This window comes from Pelophylax lessonae (genome assembly GCF_965119305.1).
Source record: "Pelophylax lessonae genome assembly, chromosome: 2".
NCBI classification, from domain to species: Eukaryota; Metazoa; Chordata; class Amphibia; order Anura; family Ranidae; genus Pelophylax; species Pelophylax lessonae.
In genome coordinates this window covers 240,683,123-240,707,787 of record NC_138769.1, presented here as the reverse complement: position 1 = coordinate 240,707,787, position 24,665 = coordinate 240,683,123, and the positions used below count along the sequence as shown (strand labels likewise).

At 42.5% G+C, this 24,665-nt stretch overlaps 1 protein-coding gene across 1 annotated transcript in view; it reads left to right on the top strand.

Annotated features, from left to right (window-relative positions):
• The window catches only part of LOC309548044 (putative helicase MOV-10), a gene marked incomplete at its 3' end in the record, with an annotated part of 200,022 nt that overhangs the window by 157,736 nt on the left and 17,621 nt on the right, over nucleotides 1-24,665 (top strand). The window contains exons 13-17 of the mRNA XM_082248014.1: nucleotides 5,449-5,546; nucleotides 8,148-8,249; nucleotides 8,446-8,548; nucleotides 21,182-21,299; nucleotides 23,446-23,637. Coding sequence (XP_082104140.1) covers nucleotides 5,449-5,546; nucleotides 8,148-8,249; nucleotides 8,446-8,548; nucleotides 21,182-21,299; nucleotides 23,446-23,637 — 613 coding nt within the window. The remainder of the gene's footprint in view (nucleotides 1-5,448; nucleotides 5,547-8,147; nucleotides 8,250-8,445; nucleotides 8,549-21,181; nucleotides 21,300-23,445; nucleotides 23,638-24,665) is intronic.

Sequence of the window (24,665 nt, the reverse complement as noted above, 5' to 3'; positions counted from 1 at the left end):
CCTAGATCCTTATGGACGCGATTGACCTGGAACGCCCTGAGTTGCAGCGTACCCCCTCTCTGGCAGCACCCCCACCCCAGGTGGGAGGTGGACTGTTCGGAGAGGTGCCCACCTAGTGCCGTGATATGGTAATACTGTTCCCCCCAATCCTCTGGCGGTCTAGGGTGGACGTGGGCCTCCTCCCTGGAATAGTCGGACCTTCGGGGCTACCTTGGTTCCCCTGGCCTCTGGGATGTTAGGCCTACTCCCTCCAAGTCTTTTCTCCTACCCATAGCAGGTCCTACATCCAGGGGGCAGAAATATTGCGGCCGCAGCGGCCTTTTTCTGTGGGGGTGGCCTTGTCCTGGGCAGGTCTTTCTTCCTAGGGACCCTCTGATGCCTCTTGTGTGGGATACCCTCTGGGGGTCCGGGAGACCACATGGTGCACCGGGGGGGGCACAATTTTTGCTGCAGATTTGTGCTTTCTATTCTCCCATTGAAATGCATGGGCAGCCATTTTTTGTTAGTTCCCCATAGGAATGCATGGGGCAATGCATTTTCTTATAGTCCATGATTGCTGGACAGGCAAAAGGCATTTAACACAAAAATCTAGCTATGACAGGCTGTGCTTTTTATTTCCTGTGGCAGAACGTTTTACTTTCTGTTTCACAAGAACATGCTGGCAGTCTCCTGAGCGGGTTGGTAACGTTTTCTGGGGTCCCCTGTAGGTTTTCCTCAACCAATCTGTTATCAGATAGGATTGGATTGGGATTAGGTATACCGCTAAGTTAGCAGTGGAATTGAGTTTTAGCGACTTTTAAAGTGACACTGCATTATTTTTATCTCAGTGTAAAATGCAGTCCCTGGGTACTATTTCACCTACAGACCCCCTAGGAGTGGCTGCGGAACCTTCTGTTTTGTATGTAAAATTGTTGCTAGCCGCAAACACCCTCTGCCTTCATCCCCCTTGGTAGTTTACTTGGATTCTGAGGCAGATATGGCCGCTGCAAACGCACCCCACCCTGAGGGGTCGGTGTCTTTGCATTCTGATGGTGAAGAGGACCTGTTCTCGTCCGCCGCCACATTGGTGGAAGCACTTATAGTTTAAGTGCGGGAAACTATAAAATTGTCAGATGAATCTACAGCGTCGGGTTCGCAGGTGTCTTTTGGTTCCCTAAAATCGGGCAAGGTGTTTCCTTGTCCGGAGCTTTTTGACGATATTGTCAGTTAACAATGGCGGTGCATCAAGCACATGCTAGTGGTGCCTAAGCATTTTAAACACCGTTATCCTTTTGCAGATGCAGTTTCCACTAGGTGGACCGTGCCACCAAAGCTGGATCACCCAGTTTCCAGGCTGAATAAGTCTACTGTGGTTCCGGTGGAAGAATCCCCGGCCTTTGCTGGCCCTTTGGATGGACAGGTGGAGTCTCTGCCCTGCTATCTACACATGCTAGCGGGTTCCATATTGAAACCAATATTTGTGAATGTTTTGGTGTCACAGACGGTTACTGAATGGGGGAAGTTACTAAAAGGTAACTTGGAAGCTGAGCAGCTCCCCCCAGCGGTGCTGGAACTAATGGATCAGATGGCTTAAGCCCTGGTGTTCATGTGTGATGCGTTTCTGGATGCAGCTCCCCTAGTGGCGGCAGTGGGGATTGTGATCAGTCGCATGGTGTGGTTGAAAAGCTGGTCTGCGGACCAGGCTTCCAAAAAGGCTTTGACAGATCTTCCCTTTATGGGGGAGAGGTTGTTTGGATCCTCTCTGGACGAGTTGATCAAAGGCCTTACGGGTGGGAAGAGTACACTTCTTCCTCAGTTCTCTATGGGCCAGGCGCCACACCATAGACGGGGGCCTTCCTTCACTGCTCATAAACAGCTTTTTTGTACCTCCAGGTCACAAGAAAAAGCAAAGCCGTTCAGGTCTTCTTGGAGTTCCAAGAAGCCATGGTCAGGTAAATCAAAGACCGGCCAGTTCGGATCTGCAGACAAATCCTTGTCTGCATGAAGGGGTGCCCTCACCCGCTTCTGGGGTAAGGAGATGTCTTCACCTCTTTCCGGGACATTGGACTTCCTTGATTTAGGACAAATGGGTTCACAAACTGACCCAATCAGGTTACAATACGCAATTCCGGTCTCGTCCGTCGAACAGATTCTTCCCATCCAATCTGCACCTATCTCTAGACCGATTAAGGAATCTACGAGAGGCGGTACAAGATCTGCTGTCGCAAGGGGTGATTGTGCCAGTTCCCTATCAGGAACGCTTTCAGGGTTTTTATTCAAACCTGTTCACTGTGCCCAGAAAAGAAGGCGCAAAGTGCATCCGATTCTGGACCCCAAGGCTCTGAACCGCTTTTTACAGAGGTTTCGCATGGAATCCATTAGAACGGTAGTGGCGTCACTACACCAGGGAGACTTTTTGGCTTCCATAGATATCAAGGACACATATCTACACATCTCTATCTACGCTGAACACCAGTGATTTCTTCGCTTTGCCATAGCAGAAGAGCATTATCAATTTGTGGCGTTACCCTTTGGTCTCGCCTCCGCTCCCAGGGTGTTTACCAAAGTATTGGCCCTGGTGTTGGCTTTGTTGCACCAACAGGGGATTGCGGTACTGGGGTATCTGGACAATCTACTATTGAGAGCAGACTCTCATTCAGTCCTGATGAGCGACCTGACGATCACTGTCAGCTCCCTGCAGGAGTTTGGGTGGAACATCAATTTCAAGAAATCCGCCCTGATGCCTTCCTTAAAACTGGATTATCTGGGCCTGACTCTGGATTCCGCTGTGGTGAGGGTCTTTCTTCCCCTGGACAAGCTGCAGACGTTGCAGGGGGCGATCCAGTTGTTGTTTGCAAACAATCTGTCCTCTCTGCAAACCTTCGAGACGGTTCCGTTTGCTCAGTTCCATACCAGACCTTTGCAAAGGGAGATCTTGTCAAATGGAACAAGAATCCAAAGTCCTTGGAAACTTTGATTTGGTTGAGCCACAGTACAAGATCTGCTCTGTTATGATGGCTTCATTCTCTAGCACTATGCCAGGGCAAGTCCTTCCTCCCGTTGTTTTGGATGGTGGTAACTGGGGAAGCTCTGTGCCCAGGGAACCTGGACATTAGAGGAGTCCAAACTGCTGATAAATGTTTTGGAGCTCAGAGCAATAAAGCTTTGTCTGAGCCAATGGACGACTCGTCTGCAAGATTGTCCGGTTCAGATTCAAATCGGACAATGCCACGGCTGTGGCTTACATCAATCACCAGGGGGGCACCAAGAGTGTCTTGCCAGCCAGGGAGGTGACTGAAATTTTGGCCTGGTCGGAACAGTTTGTCCCAGCCCTCTCTGCTGTGCACATCCCTGGTGTGGAGAACTCGCAAGCCGATTACCTGAGTCGTTAGGTGTTGGATCAAGGGGAGTGGTCCCTACACCCGGAGGTGTTTCATCTCCTGTGTGTATGGTGGGGGACACCCAAGGTCGATCTGTTTGCTTCTTGTCTCAACAAAAAGGTGCAGAGGTTCATAGCCAGATCTCGAGATCCTCTGGCTGATGCCACAGATGCACTGGTGGCTCCTTGGGGTCGGTATCGGCTGATTTATGCCTTTCCTCTGCTGAAACTTCTGCCGAGGCTTCTACACAGGTTAGAGGTGGAAGGGATCCTGGTCATTCTGGTGGCTCCAGACTGGCCTCACCGGTCTTGGTACGCAGACCTAGTAAGGCTGGTCGCCGATGCTCCTTACAGACTTCCTCTCAGGGAGGTTCTGCTGTCTCAAGGTCCGATCTTCCATCCTGCTTTACAGTCGCTGGCTTTAACGTCATGGCTGTTGAAAGCCAGGTGTTGGGGGATAGCGGTATTTCTGACTCTGTGATTCCTATGCTACTGAAGACTAGGAAGTCGACTTCCAGGAAGATACAGTATATCATCGTACGTGGAAATCGTGCATTTCATGGTGCGAATTGCTGAAGGTGCACCTCACTTGTTTTCGGTTGCTAGGCTACTGAGTCTTTCAGAAAATCAGATGCTCTTTTTGCCCTTACTGAGGGACCTCGTAAGGGATTGGCTGCGTCTGCTACAACCATTTCCAGGTGGATCAGGCAGATGGTTGTTCAGGCTTATTCGCTGAAGGGTCAGGTCCCTTCTTTCCCAGTGAAGGCGCATTCTACTAGAGCGCTGAGTGCCTCTTGAGCTTTTTCGCCATCAGGCGTCAGTGATGCAAGTTTGCAAGGCGGCAACTTGGTGGTCTGTGCATACGTTCACAGAATTCTACAAAGTTGATGTATTGGCATCTTCGGGTGCCTCTTTTGGCCTCAAGGATTTGCAGGCTGCTGTTTAAAGGGAATCTTTTTTGTTCTCTTTGAGGGTGTATGGTTTTTCCAGGTGAGCTCCAGTTGTTCCTGGTTGAGCTCCATATTACCTGGTTGGCTATGTTTAGCATTTGGGGAGTTATGTTCTTCTTTGCGTTGTCTTCCCACCCCTCATGGAAATACTGCTTTGGGACATCCCAATGGTCTAAAGAAGATATGGAGCTGCGTCTGTCGATCAACGATAGAGAAAACTGGATTTTTGTACTTACCGTAAAATCCTTTTATCTGAAGTTCATCGACAGACGCAGCACCCGCCCCTCTGCTTCTGAGTGTATGGGTTTTTTTTGTCTTCTAAACACTGCTTGCAGCAAAACTCGATGGTAGTAGCAGTGTGTGTGGGGTTATGCCTGCAGGGACAGCCCCTATAGGCGTGGTAACGCTTTTTCCTGCCTAGTGTCCTATTCCTGATGGGAGGAGCATAACCAGTGGTCTAAAGAAGATATGGAGCTGCGTCTGTCGATGAACTTCAGAGAAAAGGATTTTTTGGTAAGTACAAGAATCAATTTTTTTCTTTGTTAGGGACAACTCGCATTCAGTGTTCATTACATAAGAGCGAAGACCTAGCACTCCCTTAGGCTAGGTCCGCACCTATGCAGGTTGCCGCTGATGCCTTTTCCCATTGCGTTTTTCATTGTTGACTAGTTTGCATGTGTTTTTTTATACGTTTTGCATTTTTGGGGGGGCTTCTGTTGTCATGAGTGGGAAACCAGCAAAAACACAGCGGAAATGCATCAAAAACGCCATGCTTGCGGTTTTTATGCATTTTTACTACATTTCTATTGACGTCTATGGAACCTAAAATGCAACCTGCTACAAAAAAGGTCCCTGGTCCTTTCCAAAAAACACACCAGTTGAAAATGCACAGATGTGAACATGACCTATAGAAAATGGATTGTAGTGCATTTCTGCAAAACTGAAAACGCACTGCAAAATGCATAGGTGTGAACCTAGCCTTACAGATCTAAAACTTGCAAGCACTTTCTCCTCCTAACTTTTATTACAGCAGCAAGTGCTCACAAACTGATGTTATATAGATTTTTGGTGTTTTTGTATTATTAAAATCAAAATTTGTTCACTTGATTTCTTTTTTTTTTTTTGTTTTTTCTAATTTAGACTCGCATCTGCAAAATTCCCATCTGGCCATTTCACTCATGTGTTTATTGATGAGTCTGGCCATGCAGTAGAGCCAGAGTGTGTGACAGCTGTGGCAGGTACAATAACCGCAATTCACCATAATTAGAAGCCATTCACCATACAAACAAGCCAACAAATTGTTTCTGAATTCCATGTTTTCCTTTAGAAATGTTAAATCTAAAGATTGGAAAATCTGAGCGGTGTCTTATTACTGACATCATCATTTTAAAACAACTGAGTATTATTTTAATCATCAGCTTAAAGTAGAACTATAGGCAATTATTTTTATATTTGGATAGAACAAGGGAGGGTAGTAACCCCTATCAGATTTTTTTTTTTATATTGTCACCTGTCCCATTGCCAAGATTTCCTTTCACTTCCTTTCTCATAGCCAAACAGGAAATGAGAGGAAATCCCTGCAAATTAATTCTCTGGGGACCTCCAGGTCACCAGAACTAGTGTCCCCATTGGAACATTTCCCCTCTATCATTTTTCCAAAATGTGGGGATTTTCTTTTACTTTTACTTTCAATGAAAATGGTAAACAACACAATTAGAGAGGTCGAATCTCCCTAATGGGGGCACAGACATCAATAAAAACCTGACAGGTCTCATTCTCTATCTCTACTCTATCCAGAACTAAAAAAAAAAGTTTGGCCTTTAGGTATACTTAAAATATTTAGCCACTGTGTAATAATTACTACTTTTGTATTTTGTTTTTTCTTTTGCCACCTTTTGATACTTACACTTTTCTCAAGTTCTCAGAGTTATATTTGTGATGTTTTCTAATATAGTAACAACAATTTCTAATATCTATTAATATCTAAAGATAAGTATGTAAGTACTAAAACTTTTTATGTGCAGCAAGGGTTGGCAATGTTTTGGGAACTTGTGAGATGGGTTTGTAGCTCATGGCTCAAAGTTTAACTCCCAGTCAAAACCTATGGAACCAATTTTGAATGTGATATTGAAGGGTTGGAACCTAGATCAGGATTTCATTGTAGTATGTGTCCCAATCAGGGGTGTGTCACCAATGAGGCAAAGTGAGGCAACAGCCTCAGGTGGCACTCGACTTGGAAGGAGTGTCAATTCCAGGCATGTATCCTTGCTTCAGTTTAAAATTTAATAACATTTCCTTGTTTACATAGGCAGCCTAGCTAAGCTGGTTGCTAGGGCACAGTGCACCTTCCTCTACCTAGTGGGGCAGCAAAAAGGAAGTGGCATTGGGGGGGGGGGGGGTCTAGCTCCTAGAGGGACATGGAGAAATGACCAAAACACCTGTCTCAGGAAAAAATATGTTTGGACTGAAGTTCTATTTAAAGAAAAAAAGGCAAAAACCTGAATTAACTCAGTCCACCAAAATGGTTACTTATTTCTAGTGCCCGACTTGCTGAAGAACTGCCATATTATTGTTAATCTTTCACTCTCTAGATGTTTAACTTTTATAGCTCTGTTTTTAGGGGGATATGAGAAATAGCTTTCCTCAAACAGAATATTGCAATAAAACCTGTAGGAAAAAAGAAAACAGAAAGAATGGGTTTGATAATGAGGTTGGAAGTGCCTCCACCCAGAACAGTGCCTCTATGAACAGAGGAGATGCCCTTCCTTAATTGGTAGTCTAAACAAAGTAAATGGAAGGAACTACTGCTGTCAGCATTTAAAATTAACCATAAGTGTATAAATGCACACCAGTATGGAAATAATAAAAGCTTTATACAAGAAAACATTTTATAACAGTACATACATCCTATGTACAGACATTTATTATCAGCAAAGGGTCCAACAAGTGTCCTGGTGGAATTGTACACATGTAGCCAGGTATATATATAGGTAAGAATAAAGATACATCCAGATGAGAGTTGCAGCAAAGTTTAATCGCATGGGCCCCCTAAGGATGGTAGGGTGATCCTCCAATAATTGTCCAACCATCCTGGAATGCAGCTTTTCACCAGCAGAAAATGTGGCATGGCACTGTAACTCAGTCAGACTATCTACTGTGTCTTAGTAGCTTTTAATCTGTCATACAACTGGACCTCTAACTACCAAGTTGCAGTTGGATGCCTAACCTGGCTCAAGCCTTGCTGGTTATTGATCCCATAGCTAAAACTAGCTAAAGAATCCAGATACACACTCAAGAAGCTATTGACAGCTGTAGTTAAACTATTAAAATATATGGATAATTGCCCAGTAATCTCTGATTCGTGTCTGGGTGTAATACAGCAGCTTCTGTATGTGTAAGGTCATGTGGCTCAGTTACCCTCTCTTTCTCACCACTTTTCACTTCTGGAGTTTCTGACCCCCCCTAGCAGGAACAGGAAGTTTTTGAATAGCACCAGAAACTCTGAAACTGATTAGTAGGAGATGTGACCCGTAAAATCCTCAACAGGTATAGGGAAGGCATGGGAAGAAAAATAGCGCAGCGCTGCACTATTTTTCTTCCTGTGACTTTATGCTGGTTTTGTATTTGTATTTTGAACCTGAGAGTACAGCTGCCGTTTATTCTTAGGATTCATTTTACTGTGCGCTGATATATTTTACTTTCCATAGGGAAGGCATGGCATAAAAAGCTGTTTTGCATTTTCTCAGGAAAAAAAAAATTCCTCTTTGAATCCATCAAATTTCCAGAAAAGTTGGTGATATCTAGAATATTATTTAATTTTCTTTTCTTTTACACTGTAGGTATTTTGGATGTAGTGGAGGGGGGGCAGCTGGTACTGGCTGGTGATCCTAAACAGCTTGGACCAATATTAAGGTCCCCAATTGCGATTGAGAATGGATTGGGTTAGTAAATTTTGAAAATTATGCAATAATAAAATAATGAAGCAGTGTATATTATTTGTTCTTCTTTCTTTTTGTGTCTCTTCTTTTTTTTTCTCTTTTTCTTATTTGTTTTTTCTTTATTTCTTTTTTGTTATTTTTTCTTTTTCTTCTTCTACTGTCACGTTACAGCTTTTAATTTATAATGTTATCATTGCAGGTATGTCTTTGCTTGAAAGACTAATGAACCATAATCCTTTGTATGGAAAAGCTGCCGGGGCTTATAACCCTGAGTTTGTTACCAAGCTTCTATTTAACTACAGGTTTGTCAGTGTTTTGTAGGATAAAGATGTCATTCTGTTAGCAACAGAACCTGTTTTATGAGCCTGCAATCTCACTTTACCAGCAACAATGTTTCATGAATGCTTGTCATGATTACTGATACAGTGTTTTGTTGTCATAAGTACAAAACATAAATGGGATTTTAAGGATTCTCAGAATCATCTAGCAAATTACCAGACTACACTGTGTAAGTAAGGTTGCCACCTTTCTGGGAAAAAAAATATTGGTCTATTTTGTATTGATACTATAACAAAGACCCATTTTTCTTTTTACCAGCAAGGCCAGTAAAACACTTGGCAGGTGGCAATCCTATGTGTAGGCAACATATGAATTTTAAAGCAGTTTAACACGTCGTTGCAAAAATTCAAACTAGCTATATTAAAGTGCAGTCATACTTTTTTCTTTCCTAACAAAAGTGTTTAAAATATATGCAGTATGATGTAAACGCAACACCTCTTTATTAAAGTGGAAGGCAAGTCAAAAACTAAAATAAGCCTATTTTATCTACCCTGTTAAAGGAAAGATGTTTAAACTTGCCTATTCTAAAGTCGATAATGTTACCTATATGCTGTCCCTCCTGTTGGCTGTCCCTCCTATACACTGAATCTAACTCTGGGACCTGATCATGTGACCAGACCGGAGCGACTTCAGAGTAGGTAAGTATTGTCATCTTTCCTTTTACAGGGTAGATAGAAAAGGTGGTTAAAGTGGTTGCAAACCTCATTCATATATACAGTGTATCTGTAGTGTTTACTTGTCTAGCTCCAAAGCTCTAAGTGTCATTCCTCTCTGGTGCTTCATTCCTCTGTTATTAGCATGAGTCAGTTCTCAGTTTTTCTAACACGTGAGATAAAATTTGGGTCAAGGAGGGGAGCTCAGAACACAGCTTGTGTATTCAGAACACAATTCTGCTGTGTGTGGAGGGGGGTGTGTTGCTTTCCTCCAATCAGCTTTTACAGAGTGTCTCAGACCTCTAACTGCAACCACTTGAAGATGCGGTAAATGCATTATCTCACATTGCATTTAGTCAACCCATCAATTTGAACCACAACAACTGAAAATTACAACATTTTTAGTAACACAGCATATCTCAATAAAATGCACTGTAGTGTGTTAAAAAGTGTTGTGTTGTGGTTCAGTGCAACACAGGTGTGTTTGGAGAGGTTTTGGGTCACCATACAAAACAAATGGCATTTAAAATACCATTCAAAAATGAATGGCAATGGCACCTTAATGTACCAACTCACATAAGGTGCCTCACCACTATGTCCTGGTATTAATACACCCTAAAAGCCAATGAGAGAGATTTTAGCATTGGGGGCCCAGGACGATACCAGTCATGGCTCAACTCCTCCCCAGTAGTATCACTCCACTTTAAACAGTTATGCCTAGTGTTGATCAAATATGTTTCATTAAATTAAGTAGTATTCTGGAAAAACATTTATATATCACTTATGCCAAAATCGATATGCACATGTTTGTCCAGAAGTGAAGCTTGGCTAAAGATGACAGCCTTGGAATGTGTACAACAAATTAGCATATAACCCATATTTTTTGCTTTAGAATTTTTCTCAAATAAAATAAACCTCTTGTACACCTAAACTGCCAAAGACCACAAGCTAAAAACAGACATGATACATAATTATATCTTCCTGGGAGCCTCCAGATTTCAGTATGGAAACCTGTACTGCAGGCAGTATGTCTGTTGCAGGGGATGGGCAGCAACAGGCCAAAGTTAGTTGGCTTGCTGCTGTCAGAAAACAGATGACACAAGCCCCATTGAATTGGCTTAGCGCAGCTAACTCACTTTACCTTCTGGGTCTATTCTAGAAATAGAAGTAAACTGTGTACTTACTGTAGAAGAGCAATTATCTGACCATGCTGTGAACCAGCAAATTACTAACATGAGGTCTCTTAAATACTCCTCAATAATTAATATCATCCTATGTAAAGATGATAAAGCAATCTAAAGCCTTTGGTAATGGGCATTTTGAGATCCGCCTTTTTTTGTAACTTTTTAAAACCTGCAGCTTTAAAAATTCCCCCTTTAACACACAAACTAATTAACTTGTGGCACTTGCTAATGCCTGTTTTAATTTTCAAATGGCTCTCCCTGCATGCATGTGGGACCAACTTGTATACTAGGCCTGGGCTGTATATGTGGCCTTAATGACTGACAACTCTTCCACCCTGTTATCCAGTTGTTAAATGGCAGAACTTGAGATGCCAGAAGAGGCTCTGGGATATGACAATCCAATGAGAAGAAGGGAAAGGCAAGTCCTTTTCTAATTTTAAAAGACTAACATCATCAGAAAAAGAACAGATTAACCACTTAAGCCCCGGAAGATTTTACCCCCATTCCGACCAGGGGGTATTTTACGACTCGGCACTGCGTGACTTTAACTGACAATTGTGCGGTCATGCAATGTGGTACCCAAACGAAATTTACGTCCTTTTTTTCCCACAAACAGAGCTTTCTTTTGGTGGTATTTGATCACCTCTGCGCTTTTTATTTTTTGCGATATTAATAAAAAAAGAGCGAAAATTTTGCAAAAAAATGACATTTTCAACTTTGTCTTTTAAAAAATATCCAATATACTCAATTTATGTATTTTTTTTTGGCCAAAATATATTTAGCTACATGTCTTTGACAAAAAAAAATTCAATGAGCGTATTTTTATTGGTTTGCGCAAAAGTTATAGCGTCTACAAACTATGGTGTAAATACAGAAATTTACGCAGCTTTAATTTTTGACTGCCTATCTCATTTCATGAAGTGCTAAAATGGCAGGGCAGTACAAAACCCCCCCAAACTACCACTTTTTGGAAAGTAGACATCCTAAGGAATGTTCTGAGAGGCATGTTGAGCTCATTGAATATTTCATTTTTTTGTCACAGGTGTTTGAAAAATGACTAAAAATTTTTTTTTTTTTTTTTTTACACAAAGTTGTCATTGAAATGATATATTGCTCACACATGCCATGGGTATATGTGTAATTACACCCCAAAATATATTCTGCTGCTTCTCCTGAGTACAGGGATACCACATATGTGGGACTTTTTGGGAGCCTAGCTGTGTACGGGACCACAAAAACAAATCCCCACCATCAGAATTTCAAAGGGCGTACATTTTTCATTGCATTTTCTCACTACCTCTAACGGTTTAGGAGGCCCTGAAATGTCAAGATACCACAAAACCCCCCCAAATGACCCCATTTTGGAAAGTAGACACCCCAAGCTGTTTGCTAAGAGGCATGGTGAGTCCATGGAATATTTTATATTTTACCACAAGTTTTGGGAATATTACTATTTTTTTTTTTTATTTTTTTTTTTTACACAACGTTGTCACTAAAAGATAAAATTCTCACACATGACATGGGTATATGTGGAATTACACCCCAAAATACATTCTGCCACTTCTCCTGAGTATGGGGATGCCCCATGTGTGAGACTTTTTGGGAGCCTAGCTGTGTACAGGACCGCGAAAACCAATCAACACTCCCAGGTTTTCTAATGGCGTAAATTGTGCATGTCACCTCTGCACTACCTGTCACAGTTTCGGAGGCCCTAAAATTCCAAGATAGCACAAACCCCCCCCAAATGACCCCATTTTGGAAAGTAGACACCCCAAGCTATTTGCTGAGAGGCATGGTGAGTCCATGGAATATTTTATATTCTGCCACAAGTTCCGGGAAATACATATATATATATATTTTTTTTTTTTTTTTTCACAAAGTTGTCAGTAAATGAAATATTGCTCACACATGCCATGGGTATATGTGAAATGACACCCCAAAATACATTCTGCTGCTTCTCCTGAGTACAGGGATACCCCATGTGTGAGACTTTTTTGCAGTCTAGCCGAGTACAGGTCCCCGAAAACCAGTCCCCGCTTTCAGGCTTTCCAAGGGCGTAAATTGTTCATTTCACTCCTGACTACCTATCACAGTTTCGGAGGCCCTAAAATTCCAAGATAGCACAAAACCCCCCCAAATGACCCCATTTTGGAAAGTAGACACCCCAAGCTATTTGCTGAGAGGCATGGTGAGTCCATGGAATATTTTATATTTTGCCACAAGTTCCGGGAAATATATATATATATATATATTTTTTTTTTTTTTCACAAAGTTGTCAGTAAATGAAATATTGCTCACACATGCCATGGGTATATGTGAAATGACACCCCAAAATACATTCTGCTGCTTCTCCTGAGTACAGGGATACCCCATGTGTGAGACTTTTTTGCAGTCTAGCCGAGTACAGGTCCCCGAAAACCAGTCCCCACTTTCAGGCTTTCCAAGGGCGTAAATTGTTGATTTCACTCCTGACTACCTATCACAGTTTCGGAGGCCCTAAAATTCCAAGATAGCACAAAACCCCCCCAAATGACCCCATTTTGGAAAGTAGACACCCCAAGCTATTTGCTGAGAGGCATGGTGAGTCCATGGAATATTTTATATTTTGCCACAAGTTCCGGGAAATATATATATATATATATATATATATTTTTTTTTTTTTACACAAAGTTGTCAGTAAATGATATATTGCTCACACATGCCATGGGTATATGTGAACTGACACCCCAAAATACATTCTGCTGCTTCTCCTGAGTATAGGGATACCCCATGTGTGAGACTTTTTTGCAGTCTAGCCGAGTACAGGACCCCGAAAACCAATCATCGCCTTCAGGCTTTCCAAGGGCGTAAATTGTTGATTTCACTCCTGACTACCTATCACAGTTTTGGAGGCCATGAAATGCCAAGACAGCACAACCCCCCCCCCAAATGACCCCTTTTCGGAAAGTAGACACCCTGAGCTATTTGCAGAGAGGCATGTTGAGTGTTTTGCAGATCTCACTTTTTGTCACAAAGTTTTGGAAATTGAAAAAAGAGGAAAAAAAATGCATTTTCCTGTTTTTTCTTCATTTTCCAAAAAAAATTAGAGCTGCAAAATACTCACCATGCCTCTCAGCAAATAGATTGGAGTGTCTACTTTGCAAAATGGGGTCATTTGGGGGGGGTTTGTGCAATCTTGGCTTTTTATGGACTTCAAAACTGTGATAGGTAGTAAGGAGTGAGATCAACAATTTACGCCCTTAGAAAGCCTAAAGGTGCGCATTGGTTTTCCGGGTCCTGTACGCGGCTAGACTGGCAAAAAGTCTCACACATGGGGTATCATTGTACTCAGGAGAAGCAGCAGAATGTATTTTGGGGTGTCATTTCACATATACCCATGGCCTGTGTGAGCAATATATCATTTACTGACAACTTTGTGTAAAAAAATAAAAAAAAATAAAAAAAATTTTTTTCCTCGAAACTTGTGGCAAAATATAAACTATTCCATGGACTCACCATACTTCTCAGCCAGTAGCTTGGAGTGTCTACTTTGCAAAATGGGGTCATTTGGGGGGGTTTTGTGCCATCTTGAAATTTCAGGGCCTCTGAAACTGTGACAGGTAGTCAGGGGTAAAATCAGCAATTTACGCCATTAGAAAACCTGAAGATGTGGATTGGTTTTCGGGGGCGCGTACACAGCTAGGCTCCCAAAAAGTCTCACACATGTGGTATCCCTGTACTCAGGAGAAGCAAAAGAATGTATTTTGGGGTGTCATTTCACATATTCCCATGGCATGCATGAGCAATATATCATTTAGTGACAACTTTCTGTAAAAAAACAACAAAAAAAAAAAAAATAATAATTTTCCCGAAACTTGTGGCAAAATATAAAATACTCCATGGACTCACCATGCCTCTCAGAAAAAAGCTTTGGGTGTCTACTTTTCAAAAAGGGGTCATTAGGGGGGTGTTTGAACAGTTCCGGCATTTTATACTCAATCTTATCCACACATCACCCACTCTTCTAACCACTTGAAAACCAAGCCTTTTCTGTGCCTTTTTGTTTACATGAAAAAATATTTTTTTTTTACTAGAAAATTACTTTGAACCCCCAAACATTATATATTTTTTTTAAAGCAGAGGCCCTATAGAATAAAATGGTGGATGTTGCAAATTTTTTTGTCACACGGTATTTGCGCACAGATTTTCCAAACGCAATTTTTGCGAAAAAAATACATTTTTTTTTAATTTATTGCACAAATACACTATATAATTCCAATTTTTTTGGTAAAATTTAAAAGATGATCTTATGCCGAGTTCATAGACACCTAACATGACATGCTTTAAAAATTGCGCATGCCTGCGCAGCGACAAAAACGTATGTACATTTTTGAAAACCTTTAAAAGTCTCTACAGGTTACCACTTTAGACTTACAGAGGAGGTCTACTGCAAGAATTACTGCACTCGATCTGGCGATCGCGGCGATACCTCACATGCATGCTGCAATTGTGGTTTACATATGACACTAGACCACCGCTTGCGTGCGCCATTGCGCGCAAGCACCGGGGGTAAGGGGGGGGGGCTCAATTTTTTTTTTTTTTTTTTTTTTTCTTTTGCTTTTTTATGTTATTTTGACACCTTTCCTTTAATTTTTTTTTTTTTTAAATCATTTTTATTGTTATCATAGTGAATTTAAATATCCCCTATGATAGCAATCTGTAGTGACAGGTACTTTTTTTAAAAAAAATTGGGGTCTTTTAGACTCTAGATCTCTCCTCTGACCTTAACGCATCTGACCACACCAAAATTGGTGTGATAAAATACTTTCCCAATTTCCCAATGGCCCTGTTTATTTCTGGCGAAACAGAAGTCATAAAATGCTCGTAGCCTCCGGCATCTTAGGCCATAGAGATGATTGGAGCCATTCTCATCTCCAATTAGCTCTATGGTTAGATAATTGAACCACCGGCTGCACTCTCGGGTTAACCGGTGGGACAGGAGAGCCAGAGAAAAACCATGGAAGGCTGCGGAAGGCGGCGGTGGGGGGGGGGGAGGCCCCTCCCACTGCATGTAAAAGCAGTCTAGCGGCCAATTACCTGCTAGAATTGCTTTTACATGTAAGCCGACCGCTGGCTGTAAAAAACGATACCAAGATGATGCCTAAATCTGCAGGCATCATCCTGGTATAACCACTCAAAGTCCAGCAACGTACCAGTACATTGCTGGTCCTTGTTTGGCATATAGGTTTTTTTTTTTTTCATGCAGCCTGTGGGCTGAACGGAAAAAAAGAGAACCTATCAGAAATCAGCACAGGAATAATGCGTAGTATTACTCATCATTAACCGCCCAAACAACCACCCACTGAATTTAATGATGGGTATACACGACACTATCCACGTATACCAAAATAGGATTTTAACTGCAGTGCTGAAATCAGAAAATCACCACAGCTGCTATCAGCAAAGGTATCCATATATGCTGAGCGCAAACGCTGTTTGTGTCAGAATATATAAAATCAATGCGTGGTAGCCGACGAGGGACCTGCAAGAGAAACAGGTCACAAAAGAATGAAAAAACAAACAAAGGACATTGAAAAAAAGTATAGTAGGAAGGAGTAGAAGGACATATAAAATGACTGACAACAACAGTTTTTGGATTTTCATCATTAACCGCCCAAACAACCACCCACTGAATTTAATGATGGGTATACACGGCGCTATCCACGTATACCAAAATAGGATTTTAACTGCAGTGCTGAAATCAGAAAATCACCACAGCTGCTATCAGCAAAGGTATCCATATATGCTGAGCGCAAACGCTGTTTGTGTCAGAATATATAAAATCAATGCGTGGTAGCCGACGAGGGACCTGCAAGAGAAACAGGTCACAAAAGAATGAAAAAACAAACAAAGGACATTGAAAAAAAGTATAGTAGGAAGGAGTAGAAGGACATATAAAATGACTGACAACAACAGTTTTTGGATTTTCATCATTAACCGCCCAAACAACCACCCACTGAATTTAATGATGGGTATACACGGCGCTATCCACGTATACCAAAATAGGATTTTAACTGCAGTGCTGAAATCAGAAAATCACCACAGCTGCTATCAGCAAAGGTATCCATATATGCTGAGCGCAAACGCTGTTTGTGTCAGAATATATAAAATCAATGCGTGGTAGCCGACGAGGGACCTGCAAGAGAAACAGGTCACAAAAGAATGAAAAAACAAACAAAGGACATTGAAAAAAAGTATAGTAGGAAGGAGTAGAAGGACATATAAAATTACTGACACCACAACAGTTTTTGGATCCTTTTATTTTTCTTTCTAACTGTTCCTTTACTTCTTGATTTGGGAGGGACTGCGATCATCTGCGATCTTCTCTTCCAGCTTGGGTCTCTCAAAATGTCGATGGACATCCAACATCCTTCGAGACCCTGTGTTTATGTGCCCTACACTGTGTCGTGCTGTACCCTACGCTAATAATCCACTAGTGTATGGTAGCGCTCGAAACATTCCCCGATGCAGAGACCAGGTTGGTCAGGACATTTGGGACAATAATAACGGGTGTCACGCCTAAATCCGCGCTTGCTACAGACACGACATCTTCTTTGGGGCCATCTTTGGGTAGGGGTACTCGGGAGGACATGTGAAAAATGCCTCTCATGCAGCCGGCTCACTGCATCTGGAAGGGGAAGTTGGGCAGGCATGCCTCCTGGGTACAGGTAGGCAAGGATGATCTCTTCCTGGAATTCCCGGAAAGATCCAGTTCGTCCTGACGCCCTGTATAGGACAAAGGCGTTCAGCATAGCCAATTGGTATAGGTAAACAGACACTTTTTTGTACCAGCGTCTGGCTTTACGGGCAACTAAATACGGCGCCAAAAGCTGGTCGTTAAGGTCCACCCCTCCCATGTTAAGGTTATATTCGTGGACACAGAGGGGTTTCTCCACAACGCCAGTTGCCGTAGGAATTTGGATCGTCGTGTCTGGGTGAAGGGAGGACAGAACATAAACATCCCGTGTATCCTTCCACTTCACCGCAAGTAATTTGTCCGTTTTCAAGCAGGCTCTCGCCCCCCGACTAAGACGGGAATCTACAAGCCGTTGGGGGAAGCCCCGGCGATTAGGTCGCACGGTGCCACATGCGCCAATTTGTAAATCAAGAAGGTGACTAAATAGTGGCACGCTTGTATAAAAGTTGTCCACGTACAAATGGTACCCCTTTCCGGATAAGGGTGACACCAAGTCCCAAACGATCTTACCGCTGCTCCCTATGTAGTCTGGGCAGTTGGGGGGCTCCACACAGCTATCTTTTCCCTCATAGACCCGGAAACTAACTGTATAGCCTGTGGCCCTGTCACACAATTTATACAGTTTGACCCCGTACTTGGCACGCTTGCTGGGGAGGTACTGTTTCATAGCAAGGCGGCCAGTAAATTTAATCAGGGACTCGTCAACGCAGACAACTTGTTCGGGGGTAAACAAGGCTGCAAACCGCTGATTGAAGTGGTCTATGAGGGGCCGAATTTTGTGGAGCCGATCGTATGCAGGGTCTCCCCGAGGACGACAGAGTTCATTGTCGCTGAAATGCATAAATCGCAGAATTTGCTCGTATCTCGTCCTGGACATAGAGGCAGAGTACATGCGCATATGGTGAATTGGGCTAGTGGACCAATATAGCCGCAATTCACTCTGTTTAGTTATGCCCATGTGGAGGGAAAGGCCCAGAAAGATCTTAAATTCGGAAACCGTTATAGGTTTCCAGCCGAATTGTCTGGCAAGGTGTGAATTTGGGTTGGCGGCGATGAACTGTTGTGCATACAAATTTGATTGATCCACAATAGATCTGTAAAGATCTTCCGTGAAGAACAGCTCAAAAAAGTTCAGGGGCGTAAAACCAGCTGTCTCCACGTGGATTCCAGGTTGGGCGGTGAATGGGGGAAGTACTGGCGCTGTAGTATCGGTGGGTTGCCAATTAGGAAATGCCAGCGCATCAGGGAGGGCACTATGGGCTCTACGGGCCTGTCTTCGAATACGCGGTGGCTGCGGGCCACTACTTGTGCTAGCCACCGCACCAGCTTCAACTGCACTTAGGGGACTCGCCACGTCACCAGGTCTTACTGCAGTGCTGGTTGTACTAGGTCCAGGTTGTACTAGGCCGCTGGCGCTTGCCAGGTCGCCAGAAGGATGAGCGGCACTAGTACCCACACTCTGCTCCATACGAGCACCCTGCGATTCCTGCATCACAACAACTTCAGAATGGGGTCGGGTACGCCTGGGTCTAACAGGGACCCATCTGTCGTCGGAGCTATCTGTCAGGGAGCCGCTGCCGTCATCAGGTTCATATACTGACACTAATTCGGTCATTGTAGCTTCCCCTTCGCTATCAGATGACTCGGTCAGCATATAACTGAGAAGCTCTTCATCCCTGTACGAACGTTTGGTCATTTTGGCAACTAAATTTACTCGTACAGTGATGCGACTCACAGGTAATAAAAGCACCTGGTTGTCGAAGACTATTTCAAGCGCTACAAAAAAAACTGCTAATGCTAGCAGGGATCAGGCCTGACTCTGCTAACACAGCGGTTTTGTGTCTTGTGTTTTTTTGCAAGTGACAGTAATCTATTGATTACTACACTTGCCTGGGTGAAAGGGTTAAACGCAGGTGCTGGCCGGAATCAGTACTGATCGTGCAAACACCGCGTTTTGGGAACCCTAAACTATGGGGGCGCTAGTATAGTTCTGATCAGATCAGATATTGATCTGTTCAAACACTATACTAGAAATGGAAGTGTAGGTGCGTGCGTGCGTGCGTGTGTGGCAATCAAGGGGTTACTTCTAAACTATGCGCTGGGGATCTGGGGGGGGTGGCGGGGACCCTAAACCTCCTTTGGGAAAGAAACTAGCTAGCTAGCGCAACCTCAAGTCACAATGACACCAATACAAAATACAGTAAAAACAGTATATTATGTGTGTATTAGTGCTAATGTGACAGAGGGTGTAGGGGTTAACGGGATGTGATCAGGGGGGGATCAGGGGTTTAAATCTTTATTGGAAGGGACTGGCGGGTATCCTAAGGATAAAAGGAACGGTGGCAAGCGCTAAACCTGGTCACAAGTCACACTTATACGGGTATATAGAAAATGCTATATACTGTATACAGTGTGCGTTGTGGCAGGGGGTGTAGGGGTGATCAGGAGGGGATCAGGGGATTAAATCTTTATTGGGCGGGTGGGGGGGACCCTAAACCTGCTTGGGACACAAACTTAGTCGCCTGCGCTAATTCTGATCACAATGACACTAATACAAAAATACAAAAACACAGTATATTACGTTTGTATTAGTGCTGATGTGACAGAGGGTGTAGGGGTCAACTAGCGGTGATCAGGGGGGGATCAGGTGGGATCAGGGGCTTAAATCTTTATTAGGGGGGGGTGGCGGGTAATTCAAGTGGAAAAAGGGGGGTCGCAAGCGCTAGACCTGACCACAAATCACACTTATACGGGTATATAGCAAAATGCTATATACTGTATACGGTGTGTGTTATGGCAGGGGGTGTAGGGGTGATCAGGGGGGGGTCAGGGGCTTAAATCTTTATTGGGCGGGTGGCGGGGACCCTAAACCTTCTTGGGACAGAAACTTAGTCGCCTGCGCTAATTCTGATCACAATGACACTAATACAAAAATACAATAACACCGTATATTGCGTTTGTATTAGTGCTGATGTGACAGAGGGTGTAGGGGTTAACGGCGGTGATCAGGGGGGGTTCAGGGGGGATCAGTGGGTTAAATCTTTATTAGGGGGGGGTGGGGGGTAATTTGAGTGGAAAAGGGGGGGTCGCAAGGGCTACACCTGTTCACAAATCACACTTATACAGGTATATAGGTATATGCTATATGCTGTATATAGTGTGTGTTGTGTCAGGTGCTGTAGGGGTTAATTGGGGGGGCGATCGGGGGTGAAATGTGCCTATCTAACTGTGTGTGGGTGTGCTTGGTGCAGTACTCACAGTAAGATGTGCTCTCCTCTCACGCTGGATCCGAAAAGACCGTTGTGGGGGGAGGGCACATCTCCTCTAAGCCTGTGTTTACATTTCACAGGCTTAGAGGATGATCTGATTGGGCAGGACCGATCAACAGGTCCAGACCAAAAATGATTGGCCTGGACCTGATGACTGATCGGTTCTGAACCCAATCGAGTCATCATCGGCGGCGGGGACGCGCGGGAGCGCGCACAGGGCCGGCAAATTGTGCTGACGTAGGCCTACGTCAGTTTGCCTGGCCGGGGCTGAGTGCCGACGTAGATCGTCGTGCGCCGGTCGTAAAGTGGTTAAGAGATTAGGCTTCATGGTCTGAATGCTTGTTGTGCCATTGACTCAGAAAGTATTGAATTCAGACAGCCAGTTAACTAGCATTTACAGAAGGAAGTCTTTAAAGGCAGCCTATTATATAGGGATCCTAATGCAGATGTCCTTCTAAGACTAAAAACATTTTGTGTCCAGTAACTGTTGCCATCACTGATGTCTACTGTAATGCGTTTTCAATCGTATTTTATAAAATGTGTAAATTAGCATTCACAAAGCATTGCTTGAGCTATGATGTTGATGTAATATCCCAAACAACATTAAACAGATCCCAGTGGGAATAGAATATTTTCTCTTCTGTTTTATTTGTTTTCATTACTTTTAGTTATATATTTCTGGTTTCTATCATTGATTTTATTAAACTATTGTATATTGTTATATTAACTATGGTTATATTATTTATTCAATTAGATCTCATCCGGATATCCTAACTATTCCAAATGAACTGTTCTATGACAACGAGCTACAGTCCAAAGCAGACCAAATGGTTACACATGCATACTGCAACTGGGAAAAGCTGCCAAAGAAGGTAGGAATTTCTAGAAAAAACATTTCTCTAAAATTTATGGCACTCAAAATTCTAAACAAAACTTTGATTCTTAAAGCATATGAGCAATATTTGATTATCAAGCAATAACCTCATTCCATAAATATTACAGTTTGTCAAAAGACTGTTACTGTTCAAAATCCAGCTGCAAGTCTTCTTCTCCTTACCGAGCATCCTAATCAAAAATACAAAGCCTCCGTTGCCATCCATATGCTAAATGCAGCAAAAGCCTGTATTCCCCTTAATTGGAAACAATCCTCACCACCTACTAAATTCTGTGGTATACCAAACTGCACAAGATTATGTATATGGAGGACCTGTCTTCGAATTTACACAATACAGAAGAAAAGTTTAGGACCACCTGGAGACCCTGGAGTTGCTTTACAACTACGGATGAATATCTCTGGGTCATGCCTCAGCATTGAACATCAATTCCTTTATATAAATGCTCCAAAACCTAATTAATGCATTAACACAACTCATCCTTGCCAGAAATGACCACTACCCCACGAGGGAACCTACTTTTTTTATATACTTCCCCATTACCTGCAGGTATATAACAGGGGTTAAACCCCCCCCTCTTTTTTTTTGTTTCCTTTCCTTCTCCCTCTCCCCTCCATATGCCTTCTCCCCATCCCCTCCCCTCTTCCTAAATATAAGTTATCCATATGCCACATAAACTATCTGGGGTGTGTTTGCTATACTATCTGTTGGTAATAATTCAGACTCGCATGACCCTCGGCATCAAAGTTCCTTCAGATATCTGGGAGCACTCAATGACACACACAGAGACTACAGGTATGATGTGAAAGAATGCTGGGTTTATTCAAACTGTGAAGTAGTTTTTATAGCCAAAATGAGAAGCCCCTATCTCAGTATACTTGGCATTGAGTTATATAAAAGTAGTTTTAGTAATTTTCCATCACACGCTTTAAGGCTTCAAATCATGTATTCACATATAATCACAATTAGAATAGGGAGTATTTGGCACAAAATCAAGCTTATTCTAAAGAGCGTCCACAAGGACCTAATGTCCTGATAACACAAATCAGATGAAGGTCAGGAACATTTGTTCAGATAGGCTTTTAATTATGCTGAGTTTAGAGTTTTAATCACAAGATGGATTTGAGGTAACAAAATGGAGGATAGATATTGCTTCACTATCACCTCAGATTGGGGTTACTTCTGTGGATCTCTATTACCCATGAAGCCTCCTGCTTTCTCCAAGGGCCACTTTAGGGCCACTAAGGTTGGTATGCAAAAAACTGATACAATTGAACCCTCCATTATACTTAATTCATTATGGTGCTTATACAGTATAGTGGTGCTCATTTGCAGGCCTGGCCCTGACCATCCCACCACTCTTTTGTATACCTATATTATTGTTGTTCATCTCATGGAAATTGTATATTGGTGCTATCTCTCATCTCTGCAATGTTCTTTCTCCTGCCTTTCTGATGTCGATATTTACACACTGAATAAAGAAAGAACAAATAAAAGCCTGCTACTCTGACTTTTTTAGTTAGAATGAGGAAGAATTAGAACCTCTGTCAGGTGAAATTGAGGTTGCTTTAAAATTTTAACCTCTAATCTACATGAGACAAGTCTACATCTACAAGACAAAATATGCTTGGGGAGAACCTATATTAATTTTTAACATCTATTTAGTGATTATTTTGTGTTTTTGGTATATTTACAGTAGTTTAGTTATTTAGTGTTTATTTATCTTTTTTAATGTTTTTTTTATTATTCACGTGCTATCCCTTTTATATCTTAATTTAGCTTATTCCCTTCTGTTGAAAAATGTAAAATAACGAGGCTAATAAGGAGCCTTTTTGCAAGTGTTGAAAGGTGAATCTTTAACCCCAGGAACCATTTATAAAGCCTATTGCACCCTTTAAAACAAATTTACTTCCAATGTATTTCACCAAAACTTGGTTAAAATCTTCCAACCTACTCCAAAATTTCAGATTTCAGAATTCTAAACTTGACTCATCCCTAATCTTTTGGCAGCTCTTTGGAAACTGTTTGAATAAGTAAACAACATTGCACTTCCACCAAGACAGACCTTATAAGTATCAGTTTGTTTTGTATGCTGCATAAACCCTTTTGTTTTGCATGCTTAAAGGGGTTCCCGATCATTTTCCATGGTGTGCTGGGGAAAGATGAACGAGAAGGCAATAGTCCATCCTTCTTCAATGTGGCTGAGATTGATGTGCTCATGTCTTATGTCAAAGCTCTGCTAGAGACACAGATGAAGAAAGGAATAGCAAAAATCTCAGCTAAAGAAATTGGTATAATTTCTCCTTATAGGAAACAGGTACAGTGAATGAGTTTTACATTTTCTTATTTAACAGTAATATATGCTGTCAGTTAATGTTGACCATGTATTGGCTTGCTTTGATGTTGATTGCACATGAGGCACATGAAGATAAAATGATCAGGTTAAAGCATCTGTGTAGAACAATTCCTGCAGGTCGAATCTGGCCCATGAGGCCATTTCATGTGGCCCTTACATCTCTCCTGCAGCTGTGGTACCCCTCTGGTCTCTGCCCCCTCCCCTTTCTCAGCAGTCGCAGCAGAGAGGAGGACAGAGCTTCTCTTACAGATCCTATGCCTCTCTTTGCACCCCCTCATTTGCACCTCCCCTGGTCTCAGCATTCAGCTGACTCCAGCCTACCTGTGGTCCTCCTCTGGACCGTGCACTATTTGCTTCCAACCTATGCCCCAGCTTCTTCCCAGCAGCAGCACAAGGTAAGGGGGTGCGCTGTGAAGGAGGGTGGGGGATTCTTGACTTTTGATGGTTGGGGGGGCTCCTGACATCTGATGTTAAGGCGGGGTGCTCTAGACATCTGCTTATAATTATTATGAGAATTATACATTTCAATACCCACTGAAAAGGAGGCTCGCACACTGCTAGGATCCTCCACAAAAAAACTTTATTGGAGATTGCTTAGACAGAACATGGTTCTGCCATGATGTTCTGTCTGAGCTTTCTCCAATAAAGTTTCTTGTAAATGATACCAGCGGTGTGCAACCCTCCTTTTCAGACTTGTATCATTTGATACAAGAATGTGAGTGGGCTCTGTGCCAATCTGCAGCTTCACAGCTTAGGTCATAAGGTATTACTAAAAATAGTAATAATTTAATGTAGAGGCAATTATTTATGTGATAAAGAATAGATAAATTTATATAGTCTTACAGACGCAACCGGCCCTTTGAGGGCAACCATCAAGCTCCTAAGACCTGCAATGAAATTGAGTTGGACACCTCTGGGTTAAAGCAAAAATTTGATGTTACAAAAATTGTATTTAGCAAGAGTTTTCAAACTTTTTCATGTAAGATATA